We start from the raw sequence: 24,278 nt of genomic DNA, 5'->3' as shown, positions 1-24,278 counted from the left end.
AATTTCAAAATTTTATTGAAAAATGCCCAACAAAGCGTTTTAATTTTAGTGCAAAACATTTTAAAATCCAAACCCAAAATAAATTCACTAAAATAATAGCAAATATTTAAATTACCTAAACATGAAAGTAAAGCAAGGTAAAAGGCTTTAATATGACTTTCTTGTATCTTCAATGCAGGCACAAATTTACCAATTTATAATGTTGGGCTAAAAGATTTAGGATTCGATCAAAATTTCAAATATTTACAAAAATACGAACAACAAAAATTGGTGATAATATTTACAAGTGTGGCGATAAAAAATGAAACCAATTATTGGTTAAAAATCTCATTTTAAACATTTACCAAATTATTTCATTTTCTATTAAAATAAAAAATAAAATTTATCAAGTTTAAAATTTCATTAAAATTTTGATATAACCTAAAGTTGTCAAACAAACTTTTAAAAAGTTGTTAAAAATAACTTTTTATATGAAATTAAACCAGTATAACCTACCAAAATACAACCTTGACTATCTTTAACTTGATATAACCTTTAATTTAACTATAACATAAACCCAAAAAGACCTCCCAATAAAGATAATGACCCAAAATATTTTCTTTAAAGGAGTTAAATTGTTAGTAAACATTGAAACAACAAATAAAAAGGCGACAATACATGAGCATATAGGAACTTGGCAGAAAATAATCATAAATAGAAAAAGTATTTTCCACAACAGAGTGTCTACTCTTATATGACACGTTAAAAAGTGTCTACCCATTTTGACACATTACGAGAAAAGTTTCGACCGGACAAAGAATCAGTGCAACCATTGTTTGCTTCATTTTAATAATGTTTTTAGAGCAATAACCCTTGTAGTAATTATAATGACATTAAACCTTTGCCCTTGACCTTTTAGCAGAGTATTAATATCCGTAGAGATCCACCCCGGCCAATTTTAAACCAAAGCAAATTCAGTTTTAAGTTTTTTAACTTGCTCTATGACAACACAGATCAGTTCTTTGCAAGTTTTAACGAGCCATTGTGACACGATCAGGGGTGTCTATGACATCATAATGTCAGGATTGTGCCCACCTGGGCGAGGTACTGGGTCCAGGTTCTGTTCGCTGTCTTTTATTGGAGGGGGGTTCACCGTTTTCCATCATTATTCCCCCTCCCCTGTCATCCATTGAATCATAAACTTCCATTGGGGATCTAGGGAAAATTAAATCACGAGTTTTTTTATGAATTTAAAATCATTTTTCTGACCCCCTTAAGGCAATGAGTTCCATATTTTTATTGGGTAAGGGTGTGCTATTGTGACGTGTTTAAGCTATTCATAAACGCCAGGCTTAAGCAGAAATAGTGTGGCATTGGTGCAGCTTGAACCCAAAACCTTTTGGCTTTTAGTTACATGTCATGACTGCTTAAATACAGCACTTCACTATCTTGAGTTTTGTTTAAAAATCTACATATATTACTGGATAAAAAAGTAGCCTGTGGGGTAACTGACCAATAGATATAAAGTTTAAAAACTGTTTAATAAGTGTTCAAAAAATATTCTTTTTAATATAAACCAAAAACAATGTTGAGGACGACATAATTGTGGACAAATTTTAAAAACTTTTTTGCTCTGTAAACAACCTTGCAATGTATATTGTAAACAAGTTTTGACTTAGAAGAAAATAAAAGTTTTACCTTCCAGCCCCTGGTCTTTGCATAGAAATATGTTGATCTTTATTGGGAGGGGATGCTGGTTCTCTTTTTATTGTAACTGTCGAATGCTGGACCATTGGACTAAAATAAGGAAATTATAATTAGGTATTTGGTTGAAACTTGATTCATTTGTATAAGGACATTGGCACATTACAAAATGGGTGATGACAAAAAAGCCTGATGTAAGTTATTTTTTTTTACATAGAATACAGAAATGAGCTAAGAAAAACAAAAGTCAAATAACATAAAATATGAACACCATCGGTTTAACAAAAGCACAAAATATGAATATCAAACTGTTAACTAATTTGGATTTTTACACAACTTATTTACAGTAAATACAAATCAAAAGTTGAAAGGTTATTTAGGACAAAAGTTCATATTCAATGGCCCAACAACAACAACAAATTTATTTAGAGAATATTGTTTGAATACTCACTTTAAATGTGAAGTACTAAGTCCTTGTCCAAGTTGATGTCCCGCCCACTGACCCAACAGAGGCCCCGGTGATGCATATTCACCCCCAGATAAAACCTGATATTCACCTGATATAAACAAAAATAAAAATTTAGCGGCGTTTTTGGTGGAATTATTCTTAAGTTAAAAATGTACAAGATTTAAGTTAACATTGTATATTGCTTTAAAAAAAAGGTTTAATTTCAAAGTTATTGTAACTAAACAGAAAAATACTTTTCGTTAAGACAAATATTAGTTTAACTTTTATTAAAGTAATAACAAATTAATTATTAACTATAATAGTTTAAAAATTGACCAATATAATTATAAAAAATCAGTAGTCTTTACCTGCAGCATTATAGGGAGTTTGTTGGGTTAGATGTTGATATTGCATTATACTTGGAGTAGCTAGACTGACTGTTGGGGTTGATAATTGCGCGTTACTATCCTAAAAAATGTAAGAAAGTAGTTGAAAAACAAGGTAATTCAACCAGGTAAACAAGGATGTAGCACCATTTTTTTATGATAAATAACTGGGCGCCTGTTATACTGCTGTCATTTTAATTACTTGGTTACAAATTACTTGGATAATTTACATTTTAAAGGCTTATAAACATATATATTCCACTAAGCTTTATTTGTTTTTATAGATGACTTGAAAAATAGCGATAAAATTTTATTTAAGTAGTGAATAATTTTCTTTTTATGGCATTAATTTACAAGCTAATAGGTTTTAGGTTTGACCCTTACCAAAACCACACTATTTGCCTTTGGGGCAGTCATTTATGGATTGCTTAAACTTGTCACAACAGAACACTCTTTCTTAATTAAATATAAAAGCTCAGCTTAAGACGATGTTAAGAAAAAAAAAAACTTTGTTCTTACCATTCCACCTAAACTGTTTCTTGACGGTGGAATTGTGACATGTAAGTTGTGTGCATTCCCCCCTCCAGCACCCCCCCTGAGGGGCGACGGGGGATTCATGTGTTTCTGAGGAGGCATGGGAGAGGTACGACCCTGCATATGCATAGGGGAACTCCCTCCACGTTGACCCCCGCTAACATATCCATTACCTTTAAAAGAAAATATTTTAATTTTTTTGTCCATTTTTTTTATATAACCACATTTTCAATAATTTATGGATATTTTTTTTTTAACTTTAAAGGTATTTTTAACTTTCTTTTCTTAAATTAAATCTTTAAAGTTAATCATCGCGTCAATTTTTTTATCATGTTTAAATTATTATTTTACCGGTAGCCTAAAAATTATAATCAATTTCTAATCAATCAAAATTGATAAAATCTTGTGTGTTTAAAAAATTCTATTTTAATAAATTTTTTTCTTGACCGGGCTACAAAAATAAATAAATTTAAAAATAATATTTCATTGAAAACCAAACAAACTCAAAGAAGGGTTAAAATAATAAAAATTATTAGGTTAGTTAAGTTTAGTTTGAAAAATGATTTCAGAATTAGTAAAACTAAAAATTAGTAAAGAGTAATTAGTATATATGTTAATTAAACTACTTTAAAATAATTAAAAAAAAATTAAAACAAAAGTTAATTAAAAATGGTTTAAAGGCAAAAATAATTTTTACCAAAAAAGTAGACACTTTTAATATATTTTTAATCAAAGAATAAAGTGTTTACCTCCAGGAGAGTGAGCATCTGACATCATACTAACTTCAGGACTGTATATTGGCCCTAAGTGATAGATTAGTAATATTAGTGCATGCTAGTGTGATTTATTATACTGAGCACGTTTTTAATGTTAAAAAAAGTGACAAAAAATTAGAAAATTTTTGAAGAATTGTGAATTTAAAATTAAATGGAAAAATAACTTTAACCTTTTATCTTTAAAACATCTAAAACTATGTTGATGACAGTATTAAATATCGAAAAATTTTGAATGTAAAATATATTACTGGTAACAATTTAAAAAGGATGTGCCCAGAATAATATTAATTATAAATGGAATTATTTTGTTAAAATGAAATACAAGCAGAATTTTACATTTTGCAGTAAAACAAATTATTTTTACCCCCGGAAATTTTAAATTTAGTTAAAGTGGGTAACTAAATATATCCTAATAGTAAAACCAGTCAACCATTATTTCAGTTTTTTCCATAAACGCTATTCACAAGCGATGGTTTTGCAGTTAGTTAATGACCCTAACCATTTTCAAAATTATAAGTTCTAATTTTAGAAAAATAAATTTAAAAATAACCATAATTTGGACGTGTTATTTTTATTTTTTTATCAATAATTCTAACCCATTTTTTTCAAACTTTTTTCACCACAAATCTTTTTAACCCAATTTTCTCACCCAAAGTTTTTTAACCCTATTTTTTAACGCACAAACCCACCTGGAGAATGATTAGGACTTGGTCCTCGAGCTAGCGGACTTCTGGGTAACGGGGATCGGCGGTGGGGCTGGTGGTGTTGAGGATAAAGCAAATTGGGGTCTTGTTCCTGCTGGATTTGAACTTGTGGCGGCACCATCTGACCAGGATAGATTCCCGGAGCAACAGGGATGGTGACCGGCATCGTGTCGAAGCCACCTTGCTGTAAAGTTAACACACTTGTTGCAATATCAAAACACAAAATACTAAAAATTTAAACTTATAAATTAAAAATTTAGGAACTAAAACAATCATGTTAAAATGTCATAATTCAAACAATTCTACCAACAAAAATCTAGAAATAGGAACCAATTTTAAGCTTTACATCTTAATTAAAATCTCTAGAACTAACCTGTGGTCTCATAGTGTTCATCATTTCTTCAAATTGTCGATTAATCGTGTCGTAACGTTGCATGGTTCCTGGGGTCGGCATCTGAGCTTGGTGATCAACATCTGGGCTGTCGCAGTTCTTGTTGTCCTTCTTATTTAACATCTGCAACAATAATTAGTTCTAGTTACATGATCTATGTATGAAAAGTTTTTTTTTTTTTTTTCATATCTCCCGAAGCGGATAGGTTTCGATATTTTTATTAGGTAAGAATGTGCGGTTTAAAACGTGTTTGAGCTATTAATGAACGCTGGGCTCAAGGGCGAAATGCCACGGCAAATAGCATGGCATTGGTGCAACTCAAACCTTAAACCTCCAGGCTCGTAGTCCAATGCCATGACCGGTTCACCACACTACCGTATGAAAATGTATAAGAAGTTTGTTATAAATAATTAAAGGCAAATATTGGTTGAGTGTTGCGACATATTATGATAGGTAAAATGCTGACAGTAGGGCAAGACCGACTAGCAAGTATTATAACAAAGTTAACAAGCAAACGATTGTTAAAATTAATGTTTAATTATCTGTTATTAAAAACCAAATATGGTCATTTTTTATATGAAATTGCAACCTTTTAAGAATAGAAAATAGGGGTTGTATTTAGAACTCAGTCTAAAAATATAACTTGAATCAAAATATCATTTTTAAAAATAATTTTTTAAATGATTAAAACAAAAAATTGTGAATCAAAACATGGTCAGTTCTAGAATCGTGATCTAAAAATAGAATCAACAAAGCTACGCTGCCATGACTAGACCGTATTGTGACGTCATAAAATTTAAAATTTCCGAAAACGAAAATCTTAAAACACGCACAACGAATATTAAAGCGCTTCAGGCGTTGTGTTTTCGCGTTAATTTACAGCATTATAAAGTCTGGGTAATCCAAATTATCAATTTTGCTTGCTAATTTTTTTAACACAAGTTTATAAGTCCTAAAATTTTGCTGCAATCACCCCAACAAAATTACAAATCATATGATTATTTTTGTAAGTTTTTGAGGTTAAAAATGTTATTTATAGCCGCATAATAAGTTTACGCGCCAATGCATAAAACACATGCTTTGCTATGTTACGGTGCTGCGCCTCTGTATAATGAGTTTTACTATTTATATCTCCTACGTAGTTGTGACGTAAATTGTGGCTTAGAACATCAGAAAAAGGCCTGATTCGAGCGATAATAAATGCGCTATTCTAGAGCTTGAATATCCCGCACAAAAATGTGCCGAAAATATCCCGTTTTGTGGTTGGAAGTATGAATGCAGTACGTCAGTTGGTGCGCTTTAAAACGTTTATTGTGATATTGATTTCAAACCGGAATTTAAATTGAAAACAAGTGTTTATATAATTGAAATTTATTTGAGATAATAGATAATATTTAAATGGTTTGCATTAATTTTTAAACGGTTAAAAAGGTGGTGGTTTTAAAAAGAAAAATTTGTTTCATATTTCGTGTTTTTTTATACATCTTATTAATTTAAGTCCGCCTTTTTTGGTAAGTTTTTAGATAGTGTTTGCTATTGCTTTAAAGACACCATTTCCATTTTCATTATCTCTAATGATCAGGTCACTTTATCATTACAGTTGATATAATATATAATATGTAAATCGGGCGTCTGTGGAAGTCACGTGATCAAGGGGCGTAACATTTTCCCAGTTTCGGTTTTTAAATAGGCGTGCAATGGCGGCGTGCAAATTTTGCGTGCAATTTAAACAAATCAATTTATTTTCCCTTTTTTTGTATTTTCATGAACATAATTTTTTGCAAGGTAGACTATAAATATTAAAAATACGATATTACCTTTAAAAATTAGATTCAAACTATCAAAAAAACGATTTAAAATTTAAAATTTTTTTTTTACGTTTTTATGCCTATGCGTTACGTTATTTAATCGTGACTTGACAACTATTTTAATTAAATTAGAAAAGAACTGAAAAGTAGTGCAATGACTGATTTAAAAACAAAGCATTTGTTTATATTAGCCAGTATTCTTTATGTATAGATACGATTGTTTATAAATATTACAAGCATAGAGCCATATACAAAATATCTAACGTATGCGAAATACTTCAATGACTCGAAGTGTGTACAAAGTACATAAAATCTTGTTACTCATTTTAAATCTTCAATCCGACATACGTAAAGGGGGATTTCCCCAACTTAAAATAGCCCAGAAAAGTCTAAAACTGGTTAGCCGGGTCTTAAAATACGAATTCCAAATCTAGACTCTATATACTATATACGCATGTCTCTACTTATAAGTAGCTATTCGTAATGTTTCGGGTTAAAAATAACCAGCGTATACTGCGCAGTGTAGTACTGGAAAATACAAGATTGTGGTGAGAAAATCGCTTTTAACAAGGCCACATTGATTAAAATGTCGTCGTAATTTCTACAAAAAGTTAAATCTTTAATTTCTGCACCTACAGTTAACAGATTATGCCGCGAAGAAGTTTAAATACCAACAAGAGCACGTTTTTTAATATAGAATACGTCAATTGGTTCTCGGTATTTGGTCTCCATACGTTAACGTATGTTCTATTATAAAATCAGGCATATCAGTTCATTTATAATAATATCATGACCATTTAACAACCGCGATTAAAATGTATATAAAATGTTAAACCGAAACTAGAGCTAAAATACCGATAAATCAAAAATCGTAAAAATTTATATGATGCCATTATGTTAAAATCCTATATTTTATCATTAAATTGATATACAATAATGTACTGAATATATGTGTTATAATAGCACTGTTAGGGTATAAGATACTAATGTTATGTAAGTTCATTTAACCGCGTTCATTAATGCCAGAGTGTCGACGTGTATAAGCAATAAATATAATCAAATTAACATTTATAATATTGTATAATGTCTTCTGCGGTATGGTATGTATAGAGTAAGGTATAAACGTTGTTATAATTCACATTAGATTCTTAAAGAAGCTTTATATTAATTACTAACTCAAATTTTTAAAAAATATTTTTTTGGGGTGTGGTAAATATACACTGTTAATAAATATATAACACACTTTCCTATTGTGACGTATACCATGATATAATGACGTCATAATACCTCGATAATATCGGCGTTGGTTCTGCTTTCGTGAGGTTCGTTGTACTCAGTATATTTGAGCAAAACTTTGTCCATATCAGTACTGGCATATTGGAATAATTTGTTGGAGCTGTTGAATATGATGAGGGCGATCTCACAGTCGCACAACACTGATAACTCGTAAGCTTTCTTCATTAAACCAAACTTTCGCTTCGTGAAAGTAACCTAAAAATATAAAAAGTGTGAGTTTATCAATCAATTTACGTTCATTATTTGTTTATTAATTTTCCCTAGTAGATCAAGACATAAATTTTTACAGATTTTAGGCATTTGTTTTAGTATAGATGAAAGTGTACACTAAAAATTAAATTTAAAGAAATGGATTTTTATCAAAAAAGTTTTATAATAATAAATTTTTCTTTGAAATTTAGGCATTAGTTTTTACAGATTTCAGGCATTAGTTTTAGAATAGATTAAAGTATATACCAGAAAATAAAAACAACTAAAATGTAAAGTATGTACAAGTACAACGCAAGAATAAAGGTTTTAAACTGTAAATTTTTTGTATAAAATGAAACTAAGAACAATAACTGTTATATCATGTTACTGGCATTAATTACATGAAAACAAAATAATTCGTAGTACTTTAACAATACCGTTCTAATACAAGAAACTATTTCAATAGATCATTTAGTGAAACATAGATAAATTAGTAGAGTGTCTATTTCTATGTTTATAAATTGTTTTTAGAATAAATAAATTAAATATTGACGTAATATTTTGTGATTTTGCGAATAACGTTTGATAAAATTTCAAATTTAATCAACATTTGCGTTTTTTATGAACGAAAATTAGATTTTTGAACAAATTGTTCGGGCGAGACTTCAAGGTTAATGATTGACATATTAGGAAGTGATTGTGACGTCAGAGGCAGTGTATTGTTGACGTCACAATGCCCGAACCGGGTAATTTAAAGAATTAGCGAAAACGACGCGTTCGGTTAAAAACGACGAAAGCGGAACGAAATTTTAAGAGCTTATAAATATTTTATTATTGTGACGTCAACAGAAGACGATTCTTATCGTTGCCAAGGTGATAAAAAGACAATGGAATCGAACTTCGGACAAATTGTTACATTTTTAGAAAACTATTTTAAGATGACATTTGTATTTTTATATTAGCACAATTTTAATTAATTAGTCTAAAAAAATGATAATTCTGCGGCAGATTTTGGTTTTAAATTCTTAGAAAAACTATTAAAGGAACAAATAAATTTTATATTTAACCTTTTATAAATGCATTAAAATTCTGGAAAACCTAAATTTAGATTGAGTTTAAATTTAAAATGGGGTTAAAAGCAACTGGACTTATTCACATAAGCCGCTTTATGACATCACAAAGCAAACAAATGTTCAGTCACAATGCCCATACTGTATTACGTCACAGTGCAAACAAGTAAACGTGGCATTGTTAGTTTCTTTTTAAACAAAATTGTTTTTATTTATTTTAAACAAGACTTTTGAACTGTTGATAAACTTATTTTTAATTTGTCTTATTTTTAAATCTTGTATAATATCAAATAAAGCAAAATCTTTTATGTATTTAAAATAAAAATCAAGTTTTCATTTACAAAAATTATTTTTTTTAAACAATATATATTTTTATTTTAACTTTTCCTAAAAAATTTTTTTTTACAAGCATTAGTTTAAGATGTGATTACTGTGTTTAGAATACAGAAACTGCACTGTGTTTAAACTAGGTGTATCAAGTTAAAAATAGAATAAAGATATTTTTAAATCGCTTTATTTAGAGTAGTATACCCAATTGACTGGATTTATATTTCTGAAATTCCCCTTAAAATATCAACAAAAAATAACTGTTATAACATTGTAAAAACTAGTTAAACCAGTTTGCATATAATTTGTGTTATAAATATTGTGTTCACACTTGATTTGGATATTTATAACCTTTATAATAGGGCAACCAAATGTTTAATACTTGCTATAAGGATGTGAATAATTAACAAACTTGTGTTATACAGTGGCAACTAAAAAAGGTGGGCTAAAAACTTACACTTATTAACATACTACATAAACTTTAACTTACATTAAACTAATTCTTTACGAATAACCTGAAAACTTATAAAATGTTGGAATTAAATAAAAATTGTTAATATCTGATAGGTTGTTATAATGTTTTACATATTTGTGGGTAGTTATGACGTCATAACATGTGACGTTAGAATGTTAAATGTAGTAGGTATATGAACATATGTTTTAACATGAAGATTTATTAAACAACTTTATATTTAAATGTCAAACTACATATTAAAATTAAATCTGAATTTGTTTTTAAATTAGACTACAATTTGTAAAACTAATAGACCCCCGAAAAGATAAGTTAAAAAACTAGCCAATAACTTACAAATATAGTTTTTTTTATAAAGAAAACAGAGAAATGTAAAATTTTTTACTAATTTGGGAACTGAAGCCTAAACAACCTAAATTTATTCACTTTTTACACACAAAAAATCTTAAAAGTTATTAAAACTCACCTGTCTATTTCTTTCATCTCCAATCCTCGAAATTTGTATTTTCTTTCTTCCCATTTTACTTGTAATAAACCTGGTTTGTGACGTAATAAAGGGCTGGTTGTGACGTTTCAATAGTCGGGTTCGATCGTATTCTTATCTTGTTGTTGTTTTGAAATTATTTTCTTAAAGTTTTGAGCATACTTAGTTTAAATAAAAATTTAGAATTAATTAAAATTTTTTACCTAATATTTAGATACAAAATCTGCAATTAAAAAATTATTTTAAATTGCGTTTTTTTAATTTGTGAAATCCGTCAAAAAATATTGCTTAAAAACGTAAAATATTCTATTAATATACGCGAGGTACAAACAGGTTTGTAGAAAATGAGAACCAATCAATAATATCCAATTCTAGCTTATTATAGCGAACCAAAATGGATCAAGAAAATATGTTGCGCTAGTCAGCTACACCTGTCCAATATTAGATTAATATTGCTACAAATTATTCAGTTTATATAGGTAGCACTAATTACTAATTTCTTTTTATAAATTTTATATATCCAGCATGAAAATATGGAAAAAAGTCGACGGAAAATAACGCTGTTCAATTTTTGTGTTATGGTAAACAAAAAAGTAAAAGTTTTTTCGTGAATAATAATTTATCAACAACCTAATTTCCTTCCTTTTCTAAACACTTACAATCCCCGGGCCTAAATATACAAGCAAACCTAGACGCTTCGACCCTACTACAGATATAGTAGCTTAAAATAAAAGCTCGAATTATTATTAGCCGCGCTCACAAATATAACACAGACGAGGCTAAATCTGTCACGCACAGAAAACATGACGAAAAGCGAACTCGTTCTGGCTCGCTAACGACAAAGAATTGCTGCTTATAATAGAAGAGAAAGCGTTCTTTCTCTTTGTGTTATCGAATTTGTTTACTGATATATATAAAGCGCGGAGCGATAATTATTATTCGTAGCAAGATGTTACAGCGATAAAATATCGTGCAATTTCTGCTGCTTATACACCTAAATAAACAATTAAAAAAATAAAATAAAACAACTTTAATTAATTTAAATGTTTTGTTTAATGTTTAAAGCCTCATTTGACCTTGCCCGCACTTCGAAAATTCTGCTCTTCAAATTATCGTTATGATCAATATCGCTCACTATATCGTTACTACTCTGGCCTAAGGCATTTCCCTGCCAGGCTGCTGACGTCACGTTTCCGGTACGTCATAATGTGTGCTCTGTTGCGTGACGTTCTCTCTTTCTCTCTATGTAGCGTGAACAATGCGTAACATGTTTAGCGTAAGCAGCAAAAAAAAAACGATTTTCAGGGGAAAAAAAAACTAAAAAAATTTGGGTGATAAAAATTTTTTTTTTAAGAAATATAAATTTTTTTTTTAAATTTTAAACATTGTATGGTTATCACATTAAATTGCACTTGTAGTATATTACAAAAACCACTATTTTAATAATTAATTAAAAGAGTTTTCCGGTAAACAAAAAATTCAAGTTTAAAATTTCGTTTTTGGCGCGCACCTTATTTTGCCCGCGGTAAAATTTTATCGTTCAAAAGGAAAGTCAAAGGAGAAGAAAAATAATGCGGTATATATACCTGCTCTATACATAAGCGTCTAACTTCCATAAAAACAGGGGTGCATATTAATCCAGTGGTAAATTTACTGTCAAATAAAATTAAAAGTTTTTGCAATAGGATTTTTTGCGCAATTCTTTGTCAAATAGGCTACTTCAAAATAATCAACAAATTATATAGACGAATATGACTATAGGTAACATAATAATAATTGGGTTACCTTGGGCTTTTTAAAATTTTTAAAAATAATATGTAAATTTGATTTCCTACACAATACCATAATGCCAAAATTTAATGTTTTTTGAAAGAAATGGATTTTATAAATAAAAACGTATTTTCTATATATATAAATTTAACCCAACTAATCAACATTGCAAAAGTCGTTTTGAGAATGGTTTTAGGTAACTTATGTTACTTTATGTTCAGCCTGTAAATTTGTATTTCCCACATTGAGGATACAAATAAAAAATAATAAAAAAAATAAAAAAATTCAAAACTTAAAATTTAAATCAAATTTTTAAACTTTTTAAAACTTTAACAACCACATATAAAATACAACATCAAATCTTTTAAACCTTTAAGGAAACATGACTAATTAAAACTTAAAATATTCAGGTAATTATAAATAGAAAATTAGTTGGTGATATAGGATGATAATTATGTTTATACTACTCTATTTTTGTTAAACACTTCCATATTAAATATCCTGAATTATTCTTAACAAAACATTAAAACACATGATTTAAATTCAGTTTAACGCGACACTTAAATCCCACATGGTCAATTTTTAAATTAAGAATAATCCAAGTTTTTTTTAACAATTAAGCCTAGTTTTTAACAAAAATAATGTAACTTTATATATACACTTATTTGTAATTAAGATTTTTTAAATTCTTAAAAAAATTAACTATATATATATATATATAAATTTTTATCATAAATCGAGTAAAAGCTTAAACATTAAACATGTTACATTTATCTATTTGATTATGGCCAAAAATAAATATTTTAATTCATAATTATTCTTAAATTCAAAAAATTCAATGTATAAACCTCAAATAATCAATAAACAAAATAATTACTTACAGAATAAGGTCGTGCAGGTATTATGGTATGACAAAATACTTAAACAAAATTCAATTTAAATTTGCACACTACAACACAAAACATAAGAAAGTATCAAATGCATTTAACAATATATATATTTAGAAAACATAAACAATGTCTTACAGTCTTAAGCTAAAAATAAATTTTATTCTTAAAATTTTTTACAAAAAAATTGCTGATATATAATTTTTATTTAACAAGCATAACATTTATTTAAAAATAAAAATTTAGGGCATTTACAAGTTTTAAACATATTAGACAGTTAGACTACATCACATAAATCACTTTTTTTTAATTTTGCATGTAAATATATTTAACTAAAACATAAGTTAAAAATTATAAACTAATTTACTATTTTTTATTATGCTTTAAATATTGCAAGTTTTTATACGACAAAAAAACTTATTTTTTGTTCCTCTTTCGGATTAAATCTTAACTCACACATACAACTGACAAGTTCTGTGTAAAATTTACAATCTGACAACTTTGCCACAACTTAAACATCAACAAATTAATATTTAACTAATTGCTGAAAAGTTTTTTTTTAGAAAAAATCGAAAAATTTTGTTTTGCAAGTCACCAGATGTTTTTGCGAGAAAATGATTGACGTCACAATTGGAACAACAAATTATTATTTTATCGCTTTATCCTCAATTAGTTTCAATAAAAAATTACAAATCTAACATTAAATGGAGCAATTTAAACATTTTTATTTAAAAAATATATAAATATTAATAAAAATACAAAAATAAAGCGGCAATAAATATTATCACATTTTATTTTTAATTAGTTTTAAATAATTTATCGTGAATAAAGTTTAGATCTAAATTTTTATCTAAAAATACAAAAAAAAACGCTTGACGACTCTTTCTACCTAAATAATTAATCTATTCTTGGTTCTCTATATTTAGTGTTCGGTCGCTTGCAAAGTTTTTGACGTTCTAACAGCTGATTACAACTATGACGTCATAGTAAATGACAAGTGAACGCTGACAGGTTGATTATGACTTGACCTTATCTAGAATTCAATATCAAATTTTAAACAACACAAATATCTGAATATCTTTACGTCGCCTACGCATAATCTATCATATTTAATCAAACTATAATTAGAAGTTCTCCTAAGTTTGACTAAACCCCCCAAAAAATTCTTTTTTTTCACGAGGTCTTATCCATGCGGCTGAGTTGCATTCCAACGCACATAATCAATGAACACGCATTGACGTAATAGCGTTGCTATGGCACTTAATGTCTTTTACAAAACAGCTGCTAACTTCTCACGTAATATTAATCCATTCTGATAACGACTTATTGTGCATAACCCCTTATGACATCACATTGCCCAGTTGAGAAGAATAATATTATATTGTTGTAAATGTTTATTTTTAGATTTTTTTGAAACTTTTTTCGTTTTAAATTTAAGTTAAAAATTAAACTAGTATTGATAATTTAAAATGTTTTAAATTAAAGTTAAATGTGTTATGTTTATTAAAAAATTTCAATATTGAAATTTAGATCACTTTTAGTTAACGGTCCTCCAACGAACTTGCTAAATTGTAAGTCTTTGCCAAGTTTCTATTTATTTGGTTTTTGAGAAATATATATTTATAAACTCTAGCCTTATAGATAATCTTAATATATATAAATTTTTACTGACCCAAAATATATATTAACTATTTATCTAATGGTAGGTTAATATTTTTTTTTATGTTTGCCGAAATTAAAACATATTGTTTATGTTAATTTTACGATATTTATTTTTTTGAAGAACCTTTTTGTAAATGATTATTAAAAGATTTGTATAATGAAATTTATAACTAAATGGGACAGAAACTAACTAAACATAAAAATATATTTTTATTATTTTTTTATAAAACAGATCTGTAGTGTATTAAATTTGTTAAAAAAAAACGAAGAATTCTTTAAAATTGCCGAACAACGCCCTGAAGCGGCCGTGTTTTAAACTAAAATAAGTAAGCACAAAATTTTCAATAATGTTTTTTTATTAAGCAGTTTAAATTAATATGTACAGAATTTCTAATTACAAAACGCTATAGCTTATAAAAGTTAAGCTAATCAAAAAAAAATTGTATAAAAAACGTAAAAAAAAACATAATTAATAAGAACCAAAATTGAAAAAATGGTTTTTATATAAAACTACAGGACAATACTAAAATACGGGTTCGTATGTTAACGTTAACAAAAATTCGCGGAATGCGGGACGGAACAGCATTTTTATACTTTTGCAACTTGAATAATGTCGTATTTACATAAATGGATAAGGGGTTATGCGATATCGACTATAAAGCAAAAAGGAAAGATTAGGTATAAAAATTCCACACTTTTCCGCATTCAGCGATTTTTTGTTAAAGTTCACATGTGGTTTCACTATTTCCCGCACCCCGTATTTTAGTATTATCCAAACTACAAAAGTTAATGTACCATAAATGCCAGCCTAAAAAACGAAAAACGAAACAACCATTAAGCACCTATATACAGAATTAACAAAAATAGCACCAATAATATGGTATATGAAACTAACGTTTCTACGAACATATAAAAATATACAGAAATAATAAAGTAAAAAAGTTTCTGAAATTGTATATTAGTTATCCAAGTTGCAAATATAAAATATTTTTAAACTTTCGGATTGTTTGATATATATGAATTACTTACTATGTAGCACCAGTATTTTTAAATAGCACAAAAAGTTTAACAAACAAAAGTTATAGTTAAATTTTAATGACAAAAACTTTAAAGTTATTGTACTAAATACCAAAAAAATAAACCAAATATTTACACATGAATGGAAAAAAATTGTTTCAAAATGTTATTGGAGTTTTAACTAATTAGCATCTTGGTGTAAAGAAACGAAATGCGCTTTGTTAACTTAAATTATTTTCCTAACCAAATTAATAGTAAAAACAACATTTACTAATTGTTATAATTGTAGAAAAGTAAAAAACGATCTATTTACATAAAGAACGTTTTTTTTATATAGTGAACAGCTCGATCTTTATGAGTTTAAGTCATCTAAAAGTCTCATGTAAAAATTAAACCATTTTTATGGCCAATTTATTGTAATATTTAAACTACATGTGAGTATCCATGTCTTATTTGAGCATACTCAATAGGTTCGTTGTAAGGCTGTCTTGGTGGATTGGCTAAAAAAAAATAACAAGCAATTTAACAAACAAGTTAATATAAAAACATCTACATATAATGGAGCTCAGTGAAGATAAGTATGCACATAAATGTAAGTCCAATGTAAAGCTCTACAAAATTAAAAAAACTGCCATTTGCGGTGCGTAGGTAAATTATTGTGGAAAAATAAGGGTAGTGACTATAATACATCAATATTCATGCTAACTAAAAAGCCATCGACAGGTAGAAAATATTATAATAGTACAATAAGTTACGTAAAAACCAACATTAAAAAAGCTCTGAGGCAATACTCACGATTTTTCTTATAAGCAGTGTGGTCTATCTCACTATACTTGGGCTCATATTGAGGAAGACTATCTGTTCTTCTTGGTGGTTGTTGTTGCTGTGGTAACATAAAAATTAACAAAATAAACCAATATTAGGAACGGCTTAAAAAAATTATCTTTAAAGATCATTATTAATTATTTTTATGAACCATTTATTGCACAATTACACCATATTATTAACAACCATTTAAACTGACCTGTTGATATCTTGAACCATAGTTTGGTGGTTGATTGTACTGGTCCCTGTAACCATCCTCTTCGTAACCAGAATAATCTTGCTTAACCAGTGGATTGATCTTTAAACAAAAAACTTTTTAAAAATTACTTAAAAACAGTAAAAACATAAATTTAATTTAAAAAAAGGGATTTGTTTTATATAAATTTTTCTGTATAAACAAGACTTTAATTAAAAAAATTAATATTTTTATTTTATTTTTGAACATATAACTAATAAAATTTTACATCTTTGTCATAATCTTCTCCAGGTGGAGTATCATATCGAGGATTAGAACTATGTCTCTGTACAGGGGAATCCCTTCTCATCTGTGCCTCGTGCTTGCTCCTCCTGCTCCCAGGAGAGGTACTCGGTCTCTTCCTTCGTGCCTACAAAAAATTAAAAAAAAAAATTAAAAATAAGGTTTTTACAAAAATAATATCAAACCGACGAGAAAACACATGATGGAGGCAAGGTTATAAGAATTTAATTTAGTTAAGTTTCTAAAACCATGAGCATACTAAAACATAAAAAAATTGCAAAATAAAATTTTAAAAATTTGCAAGCTATAAAATGAACAAATTATGATATTGAACAATTTAAATATAACTTTTACAATTTGCTTATATGTATTAAAATTTAAAACATTTTGTCTTTAACTTTTATTCAATATAACAAACTTGAAGTTCAATAACTTTTCAACAAACCACAAACCCATGAGAGTTGAACTTAACATATTTTGTTATTGATTAAATGACCACTTTATACTAGAAACTACTTTATAATAATGTTTATAAATTTCATATCAATTTCAAATTCTTTTAAATTTAATTTTTTCGTGGTAAAAAAATTTAAAAAAAATATTTTTTTAAATTAAAAAAAATTATTTTCTAAAAATCAATAAATTTATAATAGAACAAAAGAATACATTTTAAAACATAATAAAATAGTAGAAAAACATGAAATAATAATGCAAGCATGAAAGCTTATTAAATATTTAACAATCTCGGGCTTTAGTTAGTTTTAATGAGAACTCACATAGTGCTTAGAATCAAGATTAAACCAAAATTCAATAACAGTGCATTGTTCTCACAATATCAATTGTGAACATAATAAAAGAAAACAAATATGTAAAAAACAATGGTGTTCGTGCTTTTGAATTTCAATCCAATCTTTCAGTTTTTTACTTAATTTTTTTTATATATATTTTATTTAACAAATATAAATTTTACCTATTTTTTGCCTAATATTTTACAGTTTATTGTTTTATAATTTTGTCTTTTCAGCTGGCATTGTTAGAATAATAATACAAACTGACAACAATTAAGTTACAACAACAATGAAATTAAATTAACAATTGTTGTTTTATTGTTGTGTATTGTGATGTAATAACCATTGTTAAATAAAAATATTTCAAATTTAAAACAGATTTATTTTGAATTTAGAATCGAACAAATTTTGTTCAGTAAAATTCCAATACACAAATTAATGTTATAATAATATATTCTACAGATTATTATTAGAATTTAAACACCAGACATAAAAATTAACTAGTAGTTAGGTATATGGACAATACAAAAGGCCTGGGGCAGTAACTTTAAATCTAAATTATAATTTCAATTAAAAACTTTAGTTTATACAAATAAGGTAACGTATAATTAATTTTTCAACCTACAAATTAAACTATTATTATTTAATTTAATACAAACAAAAAAATGTGATTTTTATTTTTAATACTTATAATATTAAATTTAATATAACAAACCTAGAGTTAATATCAAAAAAATTGTTAAGTTAATAACTTACATGTTGGGTATTATGATTATTGATTTTTCTTTTGTTTAAAATTCACATTTAAATTAGCAAGTGTGTTTTTATGGGAGTCGTAAATAGTTGGTAATTAATTGTCAAAGTATTTTACAATGCAATAAATCAACAAACTAAATGTTATATCTAGTCTACTTTCTTGGGATGATTTTTTAATAAAAAATACTCTTTTAGTATTCAAAAATTTCTAAAAACTTAACATATTCTTACTTATTAGTAGCAAATTTGAAGTAACTAAAATTCCATTTACACATGAAATCAATGACTAAATTAAACAAATCAATTAAAAAATTACAAATACTTTTAAAAACTATCCATTAATTATTTAAAAGTTTTAAAATGTGCTTTTAGAATGTTTAACTGGCTTACATTTTGCCAGTTGTTTTTAACTTTAAAGAAATTATAAAATAAATAAAAACTTTGAACGAAAAGCATCCCAAACAACACTGAAAATAAAAAAAACTGATCCATGCTTTAAAACATGAACTAACCTGCAAAGTCTCCTTCCAATACGGCTACAATTTATTTATTTTTAATTTAAGAGCTTAAGACATGAATAAAGAAAGTTTAATAAATTAAATATAAAAAAGAAAACTAAAAATAACTGTTATAAAAATAATGATTTTATTAATTCAGAAACTGTTAAAAAACAACGGATTTTTACTTTCTAAATTACCTGGAAATTTACTGAAGCTCGACTTGTAATTCCTTGACTTTCATCAAAGTCAGGGTCATTCAAGTTCGTGGCAGGTCCCACTTCAACGTCAACATCGTGATTTCCCTCGTCTGTGTCTGTCCCACTTGAGTCATCATCCTTGTTGTCTGTTGCCAAAGTTACAAGTTTAATTAACAATTTTTTCTCATTTAAAATTTTTTTTAAAAAAAAAAAAGAATTTTATGTTGCTTTATCAAAAAATTTTTAACTTCAATTTTTTCTACCTTTGTCCTCATTAGGTGGAGGTCCTTTTGGACTTGGGGGTCGATTTTTATTTAAACTTGAATTCTGGTGTTCAATCAGGGGTCGTCCTCCGTAACTAAAAATTAATTTTAAAATTAATATTTGTTTTTTTAAAAAAAGTGTTAACCTAGGTACAGTTGTTATCAAAATAACTAAATATTAATTTTTCAACTTGAAATGATTGTTTACTTTGAAAATAAAGTGTTTACCAAACTGCAGTTGCTACCACATTATTGTAGATTATTTAGCCAGTAATATAATATATTTACACCATTAAACTAATTGGTTAAAGTTGAAGAACAAAAGCCACAAATACCATAAATACTCAATTCTGATTTGTAAGATTAGTATTTGATACCAAGAAAATATTAATCAAAAGTTCAAAGAAAAGAAAGCTGATAAAAGTTTCCCACAAAATGTAATAGCCTATTAAAAAATGCAAAAAAATAAAAACCCAGTAAATTTACCTGGAACCTTCTCGTTCAAGATTATAAGGATAATGTTGTACATCGTCTCTCTCCTTATAAGGTCCACTATCTTTCCCCTTAGATGGTCTGATGATAAAGTAGTAAACAAGACCAACTACAAGTACAAGGAACAAAAGACAACCGATCACAATTCCAACAATCATCCCAGTATTACTTGTGTCCGCCACTACAACAAAAAAACAAGCTGTTACCTGTGTGTTTAATGTTATTCATTTTTATATAAACTTATGGTTTACTAATGCTAAACATAGAAGAATATTTTGATTAAGTTCTGCCAAAAATTATAGCAAATACAGTGTAATAACCTTAATCAGTAAAGCTATGGTATAACACTATAATTAAAAATTACTTTCATTTTGCCTTTAAAAATAAATCGTTATTTTGTGTTTATTATTAGACTAAAGCATTTGCAAAAAAAGAGTAAGAAACTTATGTTCTGTTTAGTACATTAAAAGGCAATCTTGTGTTCATTATTACACTTATACAATCATAAAATACAAATTTGAATGTAAAGTAGTTAAACTTTTAAAGTTTTAACAAAATTCAACTTTAACTTAAATTAAGTTTTAATATTTAAGCACTTTAAGGACAATAAATACATTGTGTTAATCCATACTTAATCTATGCAACCCAACTGACTTTATTTTATATTATTTATATGTTTCAATAAGGGAATGACGCTTTATGTACACTAAAAAGAATAAAAACAAATTTCAAACGTGAGCGTATAATGACTTTTATGTTTACTCTGTCGTAAAAAATGACATTGTCCTAAAATAAAACCATTTTTATGTCTATGTAAAGATATTTATGGAACTACATTTAAACAGAAAAGGGAATATTTTACATGTTAATTAAAATATGTTATCACTTGAATTTTAACTTATAAAAATTAGTCCCTAATTAAAATTTAAATAGAATAAAAAAGGAAGTAAATAAGCAAAAGGGAAATTTTATATAACAAATACGAGAAGTTCTTACTTTCACTTTACCAAGAACCGAAAAAGAGAATTGAATTAAATCACCAACTTTCAGTTCCTATTACAAAACAAAAGAACAATTCTCCTTAACTATTTACTAACAAGCACCTCTTCAATTACAATAAAAAGAGAACCAAAGTTTGGTAACAAATCAAATACCAGGACTGACATTACACCCATTTTACAACCCTACAAATTTCACAAAGAATATAAAAGAAATTTTATATCACAGTTGGCTGGTTGTTAATAGACAGTGGGTAGCCAAGCTTAAAACCAAATATCCTGGCTAGGCAGAAACGATGGAGAATACTTGTTTATATTCTTTGTGGTTATATAAATAAACTTCCTTTTTTGGATATACTTTTTAATAATATAAATATTAATATCCAACAACAACATCTTATATGATCTCACAACAAAATTCTTAGACAGTTTATTTAAATTTAGACTCCCTAACAAATTTTGTCAAATTTTGCCTACATTAACAACATTTTTTTTACCAAACTCCACTTTAATGATATATTTGTACAACTTACTTTGTACATAAGTCGAAGCTTCTCTTGTTGTTATATTTGTGCTCAAATCTGGTGGGACTCCATTTTTAGCCGTGCAAATATAAGTATCGTTATATCTTTTTGGGTCCTGGGGGTCGATTAACACTACAGAGGGTCCTATGTAAGGGGTAGGTGCCCCGGGAGGTAATGTCCATGTTATGGTTGGGGTGGGGTTACCATTTGATGTACAAGTTAAAGTCGTGTGATCTTCTGAAACTTTGATTGTTGGTGGATCTGGGGGGTCTACAAAAAAACATTATATTTTTTGTTATTGAGGTTCTTGTGAATTAATGAAAGTAATAGAAAAGTTACAATAAATATCAGTTTAATTTTGTTCAAATTTTTTAAGTTTAAACTTGAGTAAATGATTGAGATTAGGATTTTCAATAAAAACTCAATTTAAAAAAAAATATTTAGATTTAAAAAATAGAGTTTAGTTGGGTTTGTCAATATATCAAGGTAACGAACCTTTAAATTTACTGGGTATATTTTGTATATATTTTTTCTCTGTTTTTAATTTAATGATATTTTAAACTGCTTAAAAAAACCTTAAACTTACAAGTCACATTTAGAAGAATAACTGTTTGGTTAATATTAGGTAAAGCAGGATGTGAAACTGTGCAATAAAAAGCTTGGTTGTTGTAAAACTTTGTTGGTTTAATATGTAAAGTTGACTCCACTGTCGTCAGTTCAGCAGAATCACTTTTATTTTCCCTGGAATTAAAGTTTTATTGTTAAAATAAAATTTATGTAGAAATATTTTGGTTTACTTTGTGTATTTTATATTTTTGGTAAAGATTTATTTTGTTACTTACTTTACTTGTTCAAATTCAAAATGTCGGTCTGTTTTCCAATTTACAATAGCTGCTGGTTTTCCTATTATAAAACAATTAATTTAATGCTAACTTTAAACTTACCCTCAAAACTGTTTAAAACTTAAATTTACAAATTCAAAGTTAAATTTACCTCCAATAGCTGAACACTTTGCTGCACTACTTAACCCCGCACCAGCCACTAAAGATTCGGTTGATTTTTTCACATCAATTCGTGGCATAACTGAAATATTTAAAATTCTTTTTTTAAACAAAGATAATTATTTACATTTAAAAAAAAGAACTATAAATAAACTTAAATTACTTATTTAAACGCAAGGATATTTAAATCAATGTAACCTGGGCTTCATATTTTATACTTTTGTTAAAAAAAGAAAAGATAAACAACAAAAATAGCATCATCTATTTTTTTTAAACTCATGTTACATTTAAAAATTATTTACCATAAACCACAATATTATTTGAAATTCGATTTTCTCGTGCATCAAAAGATTGTCCAATACAGGTATAAGTTCCCTCATCTCTTAAATCCACAAATTTTATTTCAATATCTCCTGTCGATAAAAACTCTAGTCGGGATTCGTATCGAATGTCTTTAATTTGGGTTGATTGTTTCATTGGCTTAAAATAAATTTTCCAATTATTTACATTAATCTATGTTAAAAATTTAAAATTATCTATGTTTATATTTGCACCTAAAAATGATTTTTTTTTTATATTTATTTTTGATGTAGGAAGGTTGACAGTATTCCAGATTACCAGTCTAGAAAGTAGGGCAGGGTGCACGAACAAGATTTTTTTTGTTGAAAAAAATGCACGCCAAAAATTGGCAACAGTAAATGCAAAATTAAACGTAAATACGCCAACATAAATCATGCGTGCATGCGTAGACCAAAAATTTTAATATGCATGCACGTGCGGTCACACCAATATTTACGCTTGCACGCACGAGATCTCATCGAAAACTGCCCTACTTTTCAGACTTCCCAGATTATAAGTGTCGTTTACCAATAAATGCTTATTATATTAAATGCTTAATTTTGCAAAAATATTTTTTAACCTGATATCTGGCAATTTCTTTAGACTCTTCAGTTGAACCAACTTCATTATATTTAACTACAACAAAATAATCGGTATATTGTGAAGCTATCTTTGCATCATAGCAATGTAATGTTGCTGTTTTACTTTGAATCACAATTACATCAACAGAAAGCACTGTAACAGAAAAAATAAAACATAATGTTATTTTTTTAAATAAAAAAAAGTAAAAATTAAGTTTTAAAAAAGTTCTTTCGTTTTATCATTATTTACGTTTATCTGTTTATTAGATTATAAAAATATCAGAATAAAAATTCACCTATTTTTGATGTTGAAAGGCATAACAAAATATAAAACTTTATACTCCACCCTTCCTGCATATTTGGAATTAAATATATAACACGGACTTTACAAAAAAAGCAGTTCGAATTTATAACTTTTTAATTAAAAGACTTGTTAGCCTGTAAAATAAAATTATACTGCTTTAATTAAAAAAAATAACTGTCTTAATAAATTATAAATTACATATACACTGTTTTTAACGTAAATGAACTCATTAAATGTTATTAATTTGCTCTATAACTAAGTAAACCAACTTTTACTACTTAAAACTTTCATACAAAAAAAGCAAATAAAATAAATACAAAGAACAAGT

The 24,278-nt window shown here is 27.3% G+C and overlaps 2 protein-coding genes across 4 annotated transcripts; both read right to left on the bottom strand.

The window, feature by feature from the left end:
• Window position 1: 1 nt before the first annotated feature.
• LOC145751956 (myocyte-specific enhancer factor 2A-like) lies at window positions 2–10,787 on the bottom strand. Of its 2 annotated transcripts, XM_082568120.1 has the most exons (10): window positions 10,551–10,787; window positions 8,018–8,221; window positions 4,905–5,045; window positions 4,517–4,715; window positions 3,801–3,854; window positions 3,037–3,224; window positions 2,500–2,599; window positions 2,135–2,240; window positions 1,678–1,776; window positions 2–1,194 (listed from the first exon to the last, which is right to left on the bottom strand). In XM_082568120.1, the coding sequence occupies exons 1-10, from the start codon at window positions 10,602–10,604 to the stop codon at window positions 1,059–1,061; spliced, it is 1,281 nt and encodes a 426-aa protein (XP_082424246.1). In that variant the 5' UTR covers window positions 10,605–10,787; the 3' UTR covers window positions 2–1,058. The 2 variants fall into 2 exon arrangements, with proteins under 2 accessions (XP_082424246.1, XP_082424247.1); XM_082568121.1 differs by lacking the exon at window positions 3,801–3,854 and having other exon boundaries at window positions 3–1,194.
• A 4,455-nt stretch (window positions 10,788–15,242) lies between these two features.
• LOC145752182 (uncharacterized) lies at window positions 15,243–24,092 on the bottom strand. 2 transcript variants are annotated; one of them, XM_082568408.1, is made up of 15 exons: window positions 23,943–24,092; window positions 23,646–23,800; window positions 23,029–23,206; window positions 22,719–22,808; window positions 22,568–22,628; window positions 22,312–22,466; window positions 21,735–21,995; window positions 20,198–20,384; window positions 19,712–19,806; window positions 19,449–19,594; window positions 19,264–19,287; window positions 17,194–17,334; window positions 16,929–17,027; window positions 16,700–16,787; window positions 15,243–16,404 (listed from the first exon to the last, which is right to left on the bottom strand). In XM_082568408.1, exons 1-15 carry the CDS (start codon window positions 24,001–24,003, stop codon window positions 16,328–16,330), a joined length of 1,818 nt encoding a protein of 605 aa, XP_082424534.1. In that variant the 5' UTR covers window positions 24,004–24,092; the 3' UTR covers window positions 15,243–16,327. The 2 variants fall into 2 exon arrangements, with proteins under 2 accessions (XP_082424534.1, XP_082424535.1); XM_082568409.1 differs by lacking the exon at window positions 19,264–19,287.
• Window positions 24,093–24,278: the final 186 nt, after the last annotated feature.

The sequence above is a fragment of the Corella eumyota genome, chromosome 5, assembly GCF_963082875.1.
Source record: "Corella eumyota chromosome 5, kaCorEumy4.1, whole genome shotgun sequence".
Lineage (NCBI taxonomy): Eukaryota > Metazoa > Chordata > Ascidiacea > Phlebobranchia > Corellidae > Corella > Corella eumyota.
Note: the sequence above shows the minus strand (reverse complement) of the source record. Positions and strands in the feature narration are given on the sequence as shown.

What these genes read in the sequence shown, in the direction of transcription:
- LOC145751956 (XM_082568120.1), bottom strand. Translation starts at nt 10,604, where the DNA reads ATGGGAAGAAAGAAAATACAAATTTCGAGGATTGGAGATGAAAGAAAT. An exon ending in GAGATGAAAGAAATAGACAG is followed by an intron (nt 8,222 to 10,550) that starts GTGAGTTTTAAT and finishes TTATATTTTTAG; the next exon opens with GTTACTTTCACGAAGCGAAA. An exon ending in CCAACGCCGATATTATCGAG is followed by an intron (nt 5,046 to 8,017) that starts GTATTATGACGT and finishes TTATTGTTGCAG; the next exon opens with ATGTTAAATAAGAAGGACAA.
- LOC145752182 (XM_082568408.1), bottom strand. Translation starts at nt 24,003, where the DNA reads ATGCAGGAAGGGTGGAGTATAAAGTTTTATATTTTGTTATGCCTTTCA. An exon ending in AAAGTGTTCAGCTATTGGAG is followed by an intron (nt 22,629 to 22,718) that starts GTAAATTTAACT and finishes GTTTTATAATAG; the next exon opens with GAAAACCAGCAGCTATTGTA. An exon ending in CACTGCTTATAAGAAAAATC is followed by an intron (nt 16,405 to 16,699) that starts GTGAGTATTGCC and finishes ATTTTTTTTTAG; the next exon opens with CCAATCCACCAAGACAGCCT.